The 13,499-nt window shown below is 31.4% G+C and overlaps 2 protein-coding genes across 2 annotated transcripts; both read right to left on the bottom strand.

Moving 5' to 3' along the window:
- Nucleotides 1–1,051: 1,051 nt before the first annotated feature.
- Nucleotides 1,052–2,802, bottom strand: LOC106296714 (pyruvate, phosphate dikinase regulatory protein 1, chloroplastic). The gene is made up of 3 exons (XM_013732967.1): nt 2,305–2,802; nt 1,362–1,995; nt 1,052–1,287 (listed from the first exon to the last, which is right to left on the bottom strand). The coding sequence occupies exons 1-3, from the start codon at nt 2,758–2,760 to the stop codon at nt 1,184–1,186; spliced, it is 1,194 nt and encodes a 397-aa protein (XP_013588421.1). The 5' UTR covers nt 2,761–2,802; the 3' UTR covers nt 1,052–1,183.
- A 635-nt stretch (nt 2,803–3,437) lies between these two features.
- LOC106296799 (gibberellin 2-beta-dioxygenase 8) lies at nt 3,438–8,281 on the bottom strand. The gene is made up of 3 exons (XM_013733061.1): nt 7,759–8,281; nt 3,871–4,192; nt 3,438–3,699 (listed from the first exon to the last, which is right to left on the bottom strand). Exons 1-3 carry the CDS (start codon nt 8,211–8,213, stop codon nt 3,460–3,462), a joined length of 1,017 nt encoding a protein of 338 aa, XP_013588515.1. The 5' UTR covers nt 8,214–8,281; the 3' UTR covers nt 3,438–3,459.
- Between the last annotated feature and the right edge of the window lie 5,218 nt (nt 8,282–13,499).

Here is a 13,499-nt window from a genome sequence, read left to right as displayed (position 1 = left end):
AAAAATTCATAAGAACTTTATAACAAATCATTCACGAGAATCATTTGAAGATAATAAATTTTTCTAATCTGAATTAGAGTAATCATAACCCAGAGACTGACTGCTATTTTGGATTTTTTTTTTAAATCTTTTATGTTCTATGTGTGTGTTGGTTGGATTTGGAAAAGTTTAGGATTGTTAAAGTGAAGAATGTATACTAATGATAGCTTGAGGGTAGCCAGTTTATAGCACTCAATGCACGTTATTCCTTAGTCGCTTTTATAAAACCACATATAATTGTATTCTTGATTTTTGTGATTTTTTTGTGATTTGTTTTGATTTTTTAATGATTTTTTTATATTTTCTGTATTTTATACTTAAATATTGTTGTGAATATTTTATTTTTGTAAAATTTTCAGATTATTTTTATATTTATTTTATTAATAAAATAATTTAAGATATTTTTTGTGAATTTTTTGAATTTTATTGACTTTATATGATTTGTTTTGAATTTTTTATGAATTTTGTATATTTGATTATTTATTTTATTAATAAAATAATTTTAAAAACTTTTGGTGAATATTTTGATTTTTTGTGAATTTTTAGTGATTTTAATGATTTGTTTTGATTTTTTTTTATGAATTTTTATATTTTCTTTATTTTAATATTTATTTTATTAATAAAATAATTTTGAAAATAATTCAAAAAAAAAATCGACGCGTCATCGATTTTGAACAGTACTGGTTACCGTTTTGACTTGATTAATAAGTAAGCCAGATTAGAGGTTTTTTTGATAAAAATATAACTTTAAAGGTTTAAACTGCTTATGAAATACTCTCAGGGTTTAAAGTGCAAGTGGCCGTCTTGAATGTTTTTTTATGCGATTTTCCCTTTGTAATAGCGCCGCCATTATGAATTTTGGACGATGACAAGTAACACAATTTTTACATATCCAACTTTTTTAATAGTTGATAGAAAAATATTTTCTTATTTTTGATGATTGATAAATTGAAATTTTCATGTATTAGTGCGTATTTCTTATGTTAATAGTTTGTGAAAGAAAAATACTCAATTCTCTTAAACTTGGATATATTTCTATGGACTTAGCTTGAGCCCAATAATATGGACTAGTGGGGTTTATAAAGTATAGACTATATTTTCTCTATATGTTCTACCACACTAATTCAAATTCCTCATCCAATGTTTAGTAGCATTTAGAGATGCGAGGCATCGCTCGATTGCTTTGTCTCTCGTCGTAAAGCCTCAAAACCACTGCAGCAGTTTCCTCTATTGCTCTCTCTGTTACTTCTGCAAAAGAGAATTCACATTTTTTCATCAAACCCTTTTTGAAGAACTTCATCAATGATCACAACTAGTCTTACCGATCACTGGCCAACTCGGATTCTCTGCAAAGATTCTCTTAGCATGCTCAAGCTCCTCCCTAACAGATCTCAACTCAGAGTACTTAATCTCAAAACCAGAACCAAGACCAAGACTCTTGGCTCTAGCCTCTCTTATCCCTTGCAACACGACCGGGTTAATCATCAGACCAAAAACCTTTCTCGAATCAACCTCGAAAAGAGTCCTGGGAAGATCCACACCGTTCACGATCGGTACGTTAGAGACTTTGTAACCCTTTTGAGCCAAGTAAGTAGAGAGCGGTGTCTTCCCTGTCCTGGAGACACCTACAAGAACAATGTCTGCCTTTTCAAGATTCTCTGGCAAGGCACCGTCATCGTGTTTGATTGTGAATTCGATTGCTTCGATTCTTTTGAAGTAGTCTTCGTTGAGAGATGAGTTTAAGACGCCACGTGAAAGACCTGAAGGGTTAGCTCCTAAGTGAGAGGAGATTGCGTCTGTGATTGGTCCTAGGATGTCTAGTGAAGAGATGCTCCATAGCTTGCATGCTCTCATGGCTGCTTCCGCCATTGATGGATCAGCTAAAGTGTACATTACCATCGCTCCTTCTATTGCAGCTTGCTTTATGATCTCCATTAACGTCTCTCTATCCTCGATCTTCACAAATCATATGTATATTCATCATCAAACAAAATAATTCGATTTCGGTTCAAGGAAAACCAAATTGCTTCTGGTTCGGTTTAGACAAAACAAATCTGATTTCGGTTCGGTTTAGAAAACTTGAAATAACGACAACTAAATTTAGTAAGAATAACACCCAGGATGATATGTAATAGCCTCATTCGATTCGGTTTAAAGCTCGGTTTCTATTTTGAATTCTGTAAACCGGATAATTATCGGTTCGGTTTATAGCCAAAATTTAAGTATTAAGATAGAGAGAGAGAGAGAAGTGAAAGTCGAGAGTACCCCTGAGAAGAGATGGGTATTAACGGGACAGCCACGATCGACCAAGCAATAATCGAACTGGCCCAAAGCAGCGTTAACGGCGTGTTCTGCCGTCCATCCAGTTCCGTCAGAGACTATGTAAATCGACTTCGCCGCCGTGAAATCCGTCTCGTGATCACCGTTAATTGACGACACGTCACTTTCCACCGTTGAAATATCAGGGATATTCACGATCGGACCCGTCGTACTGTTTGACTCATTATTAATCGTACGGTCCACCTTCACGCCGGAGCGTAAGGTTCGGGCTCTGTTCCAGCGACTTAGCTTTGAGCTGAATTTCCGAGTCTTTCGTTCGGAGTCAGGTATGGAGACGTCTAAGGAAACGGAATCCGAACCTGCATGCTTGGGATTTGGGTTGAGATTGGACGAGATCGATGGTGGACGTCCCTGCAACTTCACCGCCGAGAGAAAAGCCATTTCTATATTTTTATTTCTTTTATTTTATAATTTTAGCTATTTTTAGTGACCCTTCGCATATTATTATCTTCTCCTAAACTTTTTTTTTTCCGGCGAGACTCAAGTTGGTCAAACCTTAACCAAGCACATTAATCAGAATTTCGATTCCGGTTCTTATAGATTTGAAACGCATAAACATTTTCTTGAAATCGGATTGAGTTTATTACATACAATAGAAGTACTTTGATTTTATTGGGTTAATAAATTTCAGTTTCCTATCTTTTACTTCAATTTACAATCAAACCGAATAAAGATTAGGCCGGTTTAACTTAATGATTGGTTTTCTAATTTCTTTTGATCGAATTAAGATAATCAGTTACTCCCTCCATTTTGTCATTTTAGTTTTAAAATTTTGCTTCATTATAAGTGTTATTTTAAAATCAAATATTAAATTTTTTTTCTAGTTCTTACCTTTATTTTTAGCTTATTAATTAACAAAGATCAAACAAAATAATGTATTAGATAGGGATAAATTATAAAATTTAATTATTTTCTTAATTCTGATGCAAAAACATTAAAGGACATTTAATAAAACAGAGGAAGTATCTAGAATACAATATTTATCAAGAAAAATCAACGGAAAATATATATTGAACAAATAAAAACAATACAATTAAATAAATTATAACCTAAAAACAAATTAAAAACTGGGTATATAAATTAGTATAGATGATTACTGAACCTAGGGAGGCCCACTTTATAACCAAGCTTCTTAACATCATCTTGAACTTGTTGTCTGAATTCTCTGAAGCTGAAATTTCTATAAGAAGGACAATCCCCGGAACATTCTATAACAGCGTCGTATGATGGACATAGAAAATACGCCGTTGAGAATCTTTCCACCGTTGGATTCGTCATCACACGATGTTCCACACTTTTGTACATGCCATTGCTCCATGCCTAGCAAAACCACATATAGAGTTCTTAAAGAATAGCAAAACTAATCTAAACACATTTTAAAAATATAATGCTTTAGTTTACTGATGGATACAAATAATCCAACCAAACCATAAGATCTAGAAAACGCTAACTGAACTTGATTCAAAACTCTTAAGAGTTTAATTTAATTACCTGAAATAAGTCACCAATGTTGATAATGAGAGCACGAGGGTTGGGTTTAACGGCCACCCATCTATTGTCTTTGATGAGTTGAAGTCCACCGACTTGGTCTTGGTACAAGATTGTGAGGAAATCACTGTCCGTGTGTGGCATTAAACCGTACACCTCAGATGGTTTCGGACATGGTGGATAACGGTTCATCCTCACATAACATGTGTTTCTCACGCAGTTTTCTTTGAAGAAATTTGATTTTCGTTCTAATTTTTCTGCAAGAACCCCTGCCAACGTATGTGCTAGAGCCTCCGATTCCGAAGCAAATCTTTCCATTGCTGAGCTGTGATACGAGAGTAAAACATTATTGCCTAATCTATATTATAACTAAAAATGGAATTTTGAAAACCGTGAACTGTTGGTTTCTTTTATAGTAGTTTAAATAAAACAATTAAAATCACAATTCTGAAAAAAAAAATTAAAAATCATTAAATCAAAGTTTTGGGACAAAATATAAATAATAATTATTTAATGGTATAATGGCATAGCATATATATAAATCACTGTATTTCTTTCTTTTTTTTCATCGTCCAAATTTTATGGGAATACCTTGAAAACACAACAGAAACATTTGGTAAATCATTAAACACAATCAATAATCACTTTTAAATAGAAATACAATTGGTAATTGTCAGCTGTTATCTCAAACCTTGGCGCATATGGTATTGCAAAAGTGCATGCGTGTAACAAACTTTTTTGAAACTTTGCATGTAACAAACTTACATGAAATAAATGGTGAAATATACTAAGTCAACAGTAAAGAAAGAATGTACTGAAATGCCAGGAAGTTTGTGAGACATGCATGTTAGTTATAATGAACAAGGGTCCCAAGACCGGGGAAAGACTTGAGCAAGACGAGAAGAAAAAAAAAGGTTTAATCAGGTTACGAAGAGAGGTACGTGTAAGTGTCCAACCCACCGGTTCTCTATGATAGAGATATCTCCTACCTATTAGGAACATGGGACCAATTTCCCAGTTTTGGTTCTTCTATATTATTTCTCTTTTTGGATACATTGTATTTGCATCGTTGATCATTAGAACGATAATAACTATTCACTTATCCGGTTGGATTCGCTGTAGGACCGCAAAAATCCTGATTGAAAATCACGAAACAGAAATCGATATAAACGATAAGATGAAGATAAAAGACGTTTAAGGAATCGTTGAGGAAATAGACGAATTCATGGAGTCGAGATTTGATATGTTTCCTTAACTCAATAAATCGTTCGTATTGTGTGACGGTTTGAATGTGATCTATGAATCTCATGATACAACTGTGACGAGACTGTTTCGCAACACCCGTAACAGAATCTAACGAACTGTAACTACTACGAATGCTCTCGAGACACTTACTTTAAAACTAGAAAAAAAAAACTAAGAGAAATTATTTGCTGGAAACTTTGGTGTTTTGCTTTTTCTATATCTTAAGAATGAAAAGATTAGGTGTCTATTTATATGGATATGGGTTACTTGATCACCAAAAAATAATCTTGCGAAAAAGTAAAAGAATATTCTTGAATAGAAGTATTCCATAATTATTATAGAAACATAACATAATTAATTGAGAAGTATTCCATTTTTATTTGGATGCAACTTTACATTACTCTTAAATAATAATGGAAACTTACCATAATTATTTCCATAATTCAAATACCCATATTACTTCATAATAAACATATTTTTACACATCTCATTAAGCTCATAAAAATTCTATTCACATTTATTCATTTTTTTACTCAGCCCATTAGGCTTATAAAAAATAGTTTCAACATTCGTTCCGTGGAGAAAGTATTTGGTGAAAGACCATAATCTGGTCAATCCATATAGTTCATAATCAAGTTTTAGAACGTATATAACCGTTAAACTGTAAACTAATAGTGACCTTAGCAAGAGACGCCAGCTATGAAAGGTGGTGGCAAGCGGATGTGGTCACACATGTACACATTCACAAACACATAAGCTGAAACTGCATAAAATGTGTAAGACAACCACATGCATGCAAGTACATGTAAGAATGTGTACATATTCCAGCACACACACTCATACATACTGATCACAAGATTATATATGGCCTAGTATGTTCGAGTACTTCTTCTCCATCATCCCGCTAAACATACAGTTTTCTCGTGACTCCTCCTTTTCATAGTACTATAACTTACATTATTATCAAGTGTACTATGTGTTTCAAGCAGCGTACTTCAGTTTTTAGATGGGTTTTTATGTCAACAAGTTCTTATGTCGATAAAAAAAAAAAGTTCTTAGCTAGAATTTCTGAGCAATTTTGTAAATATAATTCTTTTGTCATAAGATAAATATGTTAATTAATCAACATTGACCGGAAAATGAAGATTTGTCCTACATGGGAAAATGTTATAACCTTTAAGATACGATATGCTAAATGTAAAATGCGTTTTCTCAATTTAAAAATGTAAAAGTAGTTGATTTTTGTGGTTTTAAAATATAAACAATTTATAATTGATGAAACACGGTGTAGAGAGAGATTGTAGATTCATAATATATAGTACTATCAATAGTTTTATTTCAGTTATGAGAACATGTTTTTCATGAACTTTAGATATAAACGTATTTTGGAAGATGGTTAAAGAATTTTCGATGATCTGTCATTTAATCAGTTGGCGGATAGTATTTTTTTTCGAACCACGAGTTGATTTAAAATTTTCCGATGATTTCTCCAGACAAAAACCGACCAAAATTAGTTGGTCGACATCTAAGTTTTTATTTAATAAAACATGACAGCAATTAGTCATACATATAATTCTTCTTTTTTTTGCATATGAAAAAAGGGCTGATGTCCACAAAATCATTATGTGGTGCAGCTGGTGCAAAATGGATCTGATGAAGTCAAAATTTTCGAAAAAAACAATGCTAGCATGTAAAAGATTTTGAAGTTGACGAAAATCTTTGGAATACGAGCCAAGAATGAAAACGAACATTAATTAGATTTGTTTGTAATTTTTTTTTTTTGGTAAACATTGTTTGTAAATTTTAGTTACGATAACTGATACAAATAAAACAAAATCAAAATCAACACTAGAACAAGCTAAAGCTAATTAAGTAACCATGTTAAGATTTAAATATATTAATACTCCATCCGTTTCATAATATTTGATGTTGTATCTTAGTGCACAAAGATTTAAAAATCTATTTTTAAAGATATAATTTTTAAATTATTTAACCTGTAAAATTTAATTGGTATAACAGTTTCTAATAAACTTAAAGTTAACATTAAAACCTCAAAACTTCATGTAAATTGAAACAAAATACTCTTTTTAGAATGTCATATATATTGAAACGGATAGAATATTAATTAAATGTTCATCGTATATATCACATGCCAACTTGCCATCTAGAAACTATACTTATTCAGAAATAATAATAGACAATGGGAAAACATAGAAACGCATGAGAGATGGAGAATAAATCTTTGACCCAGTGTCCAACAGCTTTATTTTAAGATTTTCTTTTATTTATATGTACAAATAATATTAATCAAATATTAATGCAACACTATTATAAGACCGCCATATATTGAACTAAAAAAACGCGTTCGTCTCCCATGTTAATCTATGGATATTTAATAAAATGGCTCTGCATTTCACTATATGTAAGCATAAATACATTAATCTCAAAACACAACTAGTTTCTTGGTGATGAAGTGATGGTGTGTTATTAGAAGTTACCTAAAATTCAAGGTAGTAAAGAAGACTAAGTAGAATTTCATTTCCGTCATGTTATTGGTAAATATTCTCCACATATATTTTGAATTAATTTATAAACTAAATTAAATAAGTAAATCACTAAGTCTAATCAATAACACTAGTCGTGTACCTGAGGGAAGTGAAGTCCTTGTTGTCAGAAATATCTGTCATGGGAACATGAAATGCTTCCGACCATGAAAGTTGCTGGAGACAAGTGGCTGACGGCGTTCCCCACCGGTAACTCCCGGCGGAGAACGTATCAGACGTGCTTTTCTTGTCAAAGGGTTCTCTAAAAACCCTAATTTGTTCTTGTCTCATCTTCTCCAACACATCCATTGATATTCCATGGTTTATCACTTGGAAAAATCCCCACTCCCTCGAAGCTCTAGCAATCTCTTCCTTACACTTCTCCCTCTCCTTCTTGGCTCCATTCATCAGAAGACTGACGTCAATAACTGGAAGCTCCACCTCTTCGACGACAGCCGTGACAGAGAAGCTAAAGGGCACTTCGAGGACATTGCTGTCTGTGTTTGTGATCTGTTTATAGAAGAGGGTATTGTACATATCGTTGAATGGTGGATCCATGAGAATCAACCAAGAATGGTCTATAAAGAAGAGCGAGAGTTGGAGAGAACTATGGCAAGTGAAGGTTATCAAATTACGTGTTGTGATGAGAGACACAATTCTTACATTTATATACCCGTCCACCTATATGCAAGTGCAATTTGTTCATATTTTGATTTTTAGTATACCGTGTTGACAATAAAAAAAGATTTTTTTTTTATTTGAAAAAGAAAAAAAAAATTGCCGCCCATGGACCATGTTAATTTACTTAACATGAGTTGGTAATGTTTTTTTATTGACCATGAGTTGGTAATTTTAGTGAGTAGACAAATATACGTTTATCTTATATGCAAATTCTTTTCCAACATCTAAATGATGATTTTGGATAGCAATTATTGGAAGTTAGATACATACTAATCAAAGTAAAAATTTACTTTTAAGATTGTATTTATTTACTGTCATATAAAATGTCGAATTTTGTATTAATTAACAGGGAAAAAACTTTCTTTTTGTAGAAATACGATATGGGTATGATGTCTATATTAGTAGACATATGGTGAACATGATACGATAATAGAGATTAATAAATTTGGTAATGTTCAAATAAATTAAGTAAAGTTGGGACTTTCTTCTAGCATTCTATAACTTCAAATATGAAGTTTTTTTATCTCCAAAAATGAAGTTCAAAACTTCAAATTTAAAGTTTTGAGGAGTGAAACTCTATATTTAAAGTTTCACTACTCAAAACTTCAAATTTGAAGTTTCATATTTTTATTTGCATTTTGATCCTTACAATCATACATCACCTTTATGATTCATAAATATTTTTTCTTTTATTGTTTTAGTCCTTAAAAAATGATATCTCATAAATATTTTAAATTTTGTTAACAGGTTTTAAATTTTACACATAAAATTAAATAAAACTTTAAAATAAGATTTAAAATATTTTTAACTAGATTTAGACAACAATAATATACAAAAGAAACTTAACAAAAAAAGATTTTAGAAATTTACATGAAGACATAACTGTTACACAAATCTAAATATTACAACAACACTAATAGTTAGGTAAGTTTGATTCGGAGCTTTCCAAATTTTCAAATATTGTCCAAATGATTTTGTGTGACTGAAGATGGTTGTTGTTGTTGTTGTTTTTGATGTCTTTTTCGTACAATTTTTTCTTGTTCATATCGAATATATTCATGAGTATTAATATCATCGAAAAAATAGTATTTAGCAATATTTTATGTTTCTCTTTTACTTTCTTGTTCCGGTCTAATGTATTTACAAGTATCAATATCACCCGATTTCAACAACTTTTAGCTCGTAATCTACAAAGTAAAAATGAGGAGAGCCATTTTTACTTAGAAATGCACCAATAGATCATATATGCATTACAAAAATCTTTTTATGAAATAATATTGTATTTTGTTTGAAGTTTAATATTACTTAAGTTATTTTTATTTAAATTTTTATACTATAATAATATATTTTATTAATTAATAGTGTTGTAATATGTTTATATATGTGCTAGTTATTTACAAAAGCTTAATGAATTCAAATTAGTTATGACAAATATAAGGATCATATTATAAAATACAAATAGTTTTGTAGTTTTACTTTTGGAAAAAAACTCTTTTAAATTTCAAATATAGAGTTTTGAAAAATTCAAAATAGAGTTTATTTTTGGAGATGGAGCCGAGAACATGGTGTTGTTTCATATTCGAAGGTTTGAATCTTTGGTTGTCTGGACACCGTCCTTTGTTTCTCGACGCTCTCACTTCCTTCTATGATGTACTGTTTTCTATTTTCTTAATATTTCTTTAGCATAATCAATTATTAAGCAGTTAATCAATAGATTCAATAGGTTTAGCTTCAGTGGATAAGACCCAACCATTTTAAAACAATGTTATTCTTGAACTACCACTCTAGAACATCTCTCTATTGAAACAGAAACATTCCCTTGCACCTAATTTTTTTTATAAAATTTTAAATTAAATACACTCTTGTATTATGAAATATTTATGGAAACAATATTATACTACTATCTATGTTTCCAAACAACATAATAATTAATCCTATATCCAAAAAATATAAAACATTATGTCTCATCTTTTTAATAATTTTTTTTGTCAATTTTATTTTAAATCAAATAATTAACTAACACATTCAAATATTTTGCGAAAAAATCAAAAATAAATTTAACTTATTTTGCTGGTTTAGATACTACGAAACAATTTCAATCAGTATCAAATTTATTAAATTGATAAAAAACCAAAATCGCACTTTCTAACCGCAATCAAAATAAATAATATAACTACATAGTTTTCAAATACACTAAAATAAAACCTTTAAAATATTTTGATTCTGTAAATTACATTTTGTGAAAAAAATATTTCCGCGATTTAAAAGCGCAGATCATAATCTATTTGTTATACAAAAACAAAATTAAACATTTTTAATATGCACTAGTCTAGAAGCTGTGAGCCTGTAACTAAACTAATAGGGAGAAACTTACGGAAGCAGGAAAAGCTTGGGGTCCAAGAAAAAGAGACACGACGACTTTGCTATCTATTTACACTGGTAACGGTTAACATAGTTAGTATTTATCCATATTTACTTTTAAACAGAGCTACTTATTTTTTTTTTTTGGTCAAAAACAGAGCTACTTCTATTGTTATATAACCGTACGTTAGTTATTATCATCGGAAATATTCTGCTACAAAATGGAAGGCATTAAAAAATAGCTAAGTGAGAAGCCTTCGCGACATGTAGTTGAATACCTTCACTTGTTTTCTTTCATTCAAGCATATAAATTAATTCAGTTTTTTTAAGCATGTAAATTAACTTTTTAATGATTAGAAGGTCTTAAACCGAGCCTTGTTTTACTTTGTTTTGGGGGTAAATAACATCTTCTTTTTTTCATGTGCTGCCGTTTGTGGTTAGCTTGATTAAAGTTAAAAAGGGTTTTGCACAATTCGTTGTTTTATCCCATTCAGAGCCAAAAGGGGGCGCGGCTATGGGAGGATTACCGACGCTATTTTTAATATCGTAAAAAACGTGGATAAGTGAAGACAAATAGTAATTCAAGAAAGTGATGATTTAAGTAGCCGAGGAAGGCACTTTGCTCATTAGTCCACATATCATTTTCAGTGATAATTGATTGCCTCATTTGTTTTGTGGTTTATCCTCATCCTATAGTATTGGTAAGGACTATTGCTAATCCTATGTCAAAGTAGTAAATATAGTATCAATCCAATCTTAAATGATCATGAAACAGAGAAAATGCAAGTAATGCTTAATCTGCTTAATCTAAGTGCAATCAAAATAGTTAAATGACTTTAATTAAAAAACCAAACAAACAAGAGCAATATCTAAAGCTTTCAATCAAATGATAAGGTAGAATTCATGGGCTTAAGGCAATTGATCCAAGGTAATTAGTTTTCAAGTCAAAGTGTTAACTTTAAGCATCACAAGTTTCTATATGTCTAAAACACTAATGAAGATCAATCATTTCTCAAGGTAGAGATCCCTATGCAATCATGAAGTAAACGTCAATTCCCATTAGTTTAAATCATTCAAGTATGCATTACATTCAAGTTTGTTAACCATCTAGCAATCCTAACATCAAATCTCTTTAGTTATACAAGCTAGAGCAATATTAAATTCAGAAAAGCATTTTAACAAATACTTTCTGGATATAAAATATCTTAATATCAAGTCAAATCAAACATTAAGGACACTTAAAATGCATAGAAACATGTATATCTAACAATAAACACCTTGACTCTTCACTAATCACCCTATATCTACCTAACCCATGGATTCAAAAGTAGTCTACTCACTAATAGTAATGAATAACCCAAAAACCATAGATGATTGAAGGTTAATCATGATTAGTGATCAAGATAATCCAATGAACACAAGAAATAAAAATGAATAAAAATAAAAATTGAATCTTTCACCAAAATAGGTTGTGTTAGAGATAAAACAAGATAAGTCAATATTTTTAGGTCTAAAACGTATTTATAGGACTTCTAAAAACCTAGTGAGCCCAATCAACAAGTCTGAAAAGGCCCAACAAAACATGAAAATTCGACCAAGTGAGGATTTACGCACGGGCTGGTGAGGTCGCTCCGACATGTCGCTCTGGTCTCACAGCAGCTTCTCCTCCCTGCTCCGGAAGGTTTCGCTCCAGCACTTGCTCGATGCTCCAAATATTACGCACGGTTGATGCACCTCGCTCCACCTCGTTGCTCTGGCATTTGATCGATATTCCGAATGTAGCGCACGGCTGATGCACCTCGCTCCACTTCATCGCTCTGGCTCTCGAAACTTGTCGACGATGGTGACTCGTCCAGAGCGGGTGCTCGACCCGCAACGACACCTCGCTTCGCCTTCGTATCATCTGGAGCGGGTACCGTAGGTCGGTGCAAATACCCGCTCCAATGCTCTACTCGCCCAAATAATCATTTTTTACTCCTCTGAATCCAAATGTTTCCAAATACCTTTAAAAACTCCAAAAGACATTCCGACACCTAATAAAGACTTATGTAATGAAAATGGAACCTAAGGATACCTAAATTCCTTAAATGATCAAAATGTACAAAAATGAATAATCAAAACAATGCAAATATGCAAGATATCAAGTACTTGTTTATGGAACATATAATATGACGTCTAGAGTTACGTCACAAACACTATTATATCATCGTTGACTTACAAAATTATTGTAATTTTCTTATTTGACTTGCAAAATTATTGTGTATTGGTAAGAGGTCATATTCGAGTGAGTAAATAAAACAAAAACGCCTCTTAATTTTTTTTCTATTTATATCATCGTTGGCCAGTTTGTTTCTCATCCGGATTAAACTTTTTAAATACTCAAATATTTTTTGTTAATTGAATATCAATGCTTATGTGATCTAAACACTATTTATTTCTATATTTTTAACTTATGTATGATTATCAATACATATTTGTGATCTTTTTCTTTATTAGTTTATATCTTCAAAGACAAAGAACCATCATAAAGTATTTCATCATCAATTTTTCCAGCCCCAATATTGTTATTTTCTGCAGGCGATTTATCACCTAAAAAAACCCCTCTAAATATAAATGCATCAACTAAAATACTTGCTTGCTCAACAAGATTATATCATAATTATTTTGATTTTAGTTTCCAAACTTAGTTAATTCGTGGTTATTCCGACCCTAAATTTAATGAGTTTAGAACCAGATTTTTTGCCATTTTACAGGTTAACACTACAAGAAAACATCGATATTCTGACGGACATTCCGACGGAA

This window comes from Brassica oleracea, chromosome C1 (assembly GCF_000695525.1).
Source record: "Brassica oleracea var. oleracea cultivar TO1000 chromosome C1, BOL, whole genome shotgun sequence".
Taxonomy (NCBI): Eukaryota; Viridiplantae; Streptophyta; class Magnoliopsida; order Brassicales; family Brassicaceae; genus Brassica; species Brassica oleracea.
This window is presented reverse-complemented; position numbering and strand designations above follow the sequence as displayed.

Coding starts and splice junctions, on each gene's coding strand:
- LOC106296714 (XM_013732967.1), bottom strand. CDS start 2,760: ATGGCTTTTCTCTCGGCGGTGAAGTTGCAGGGACGTCCACCATCGATC. Junction 1,996..2,304: donor ATACCCATCTCTTCTCAGGG/GTACTCTCGACT, acceptor TGATTTGTGAAG/ATCGAGGATAGAGAGACGTT. Junction 1,288..1,361: donor TCCGAGTTGGCCAGTGATCG/GTAAGACTAGTT, acceptor TCTCTTTTGCAG/AAGTAACAGAGAGAGCAATA.
- LOC106296799 (XM_013733061.1), bottom strand. CDS start 8,213: ATGGATCCACCATTCAACGATATGTACAATACCCTCTTCTATAAACAG. Junction 4,193..7,758: donor AAGGACTTCACTTCCCTCAG/GTACACGACTAG, acceptor CTCGTATCACAG/CTCAGCAATGGAAAGATTTG. Junction 3,700..3,870: donor ACATTGGTGACTTATTTCAG/GTAATTAAATTA, acceptor TGGTTTTGCTAG/GCATGGAGCAATGGCATGTA.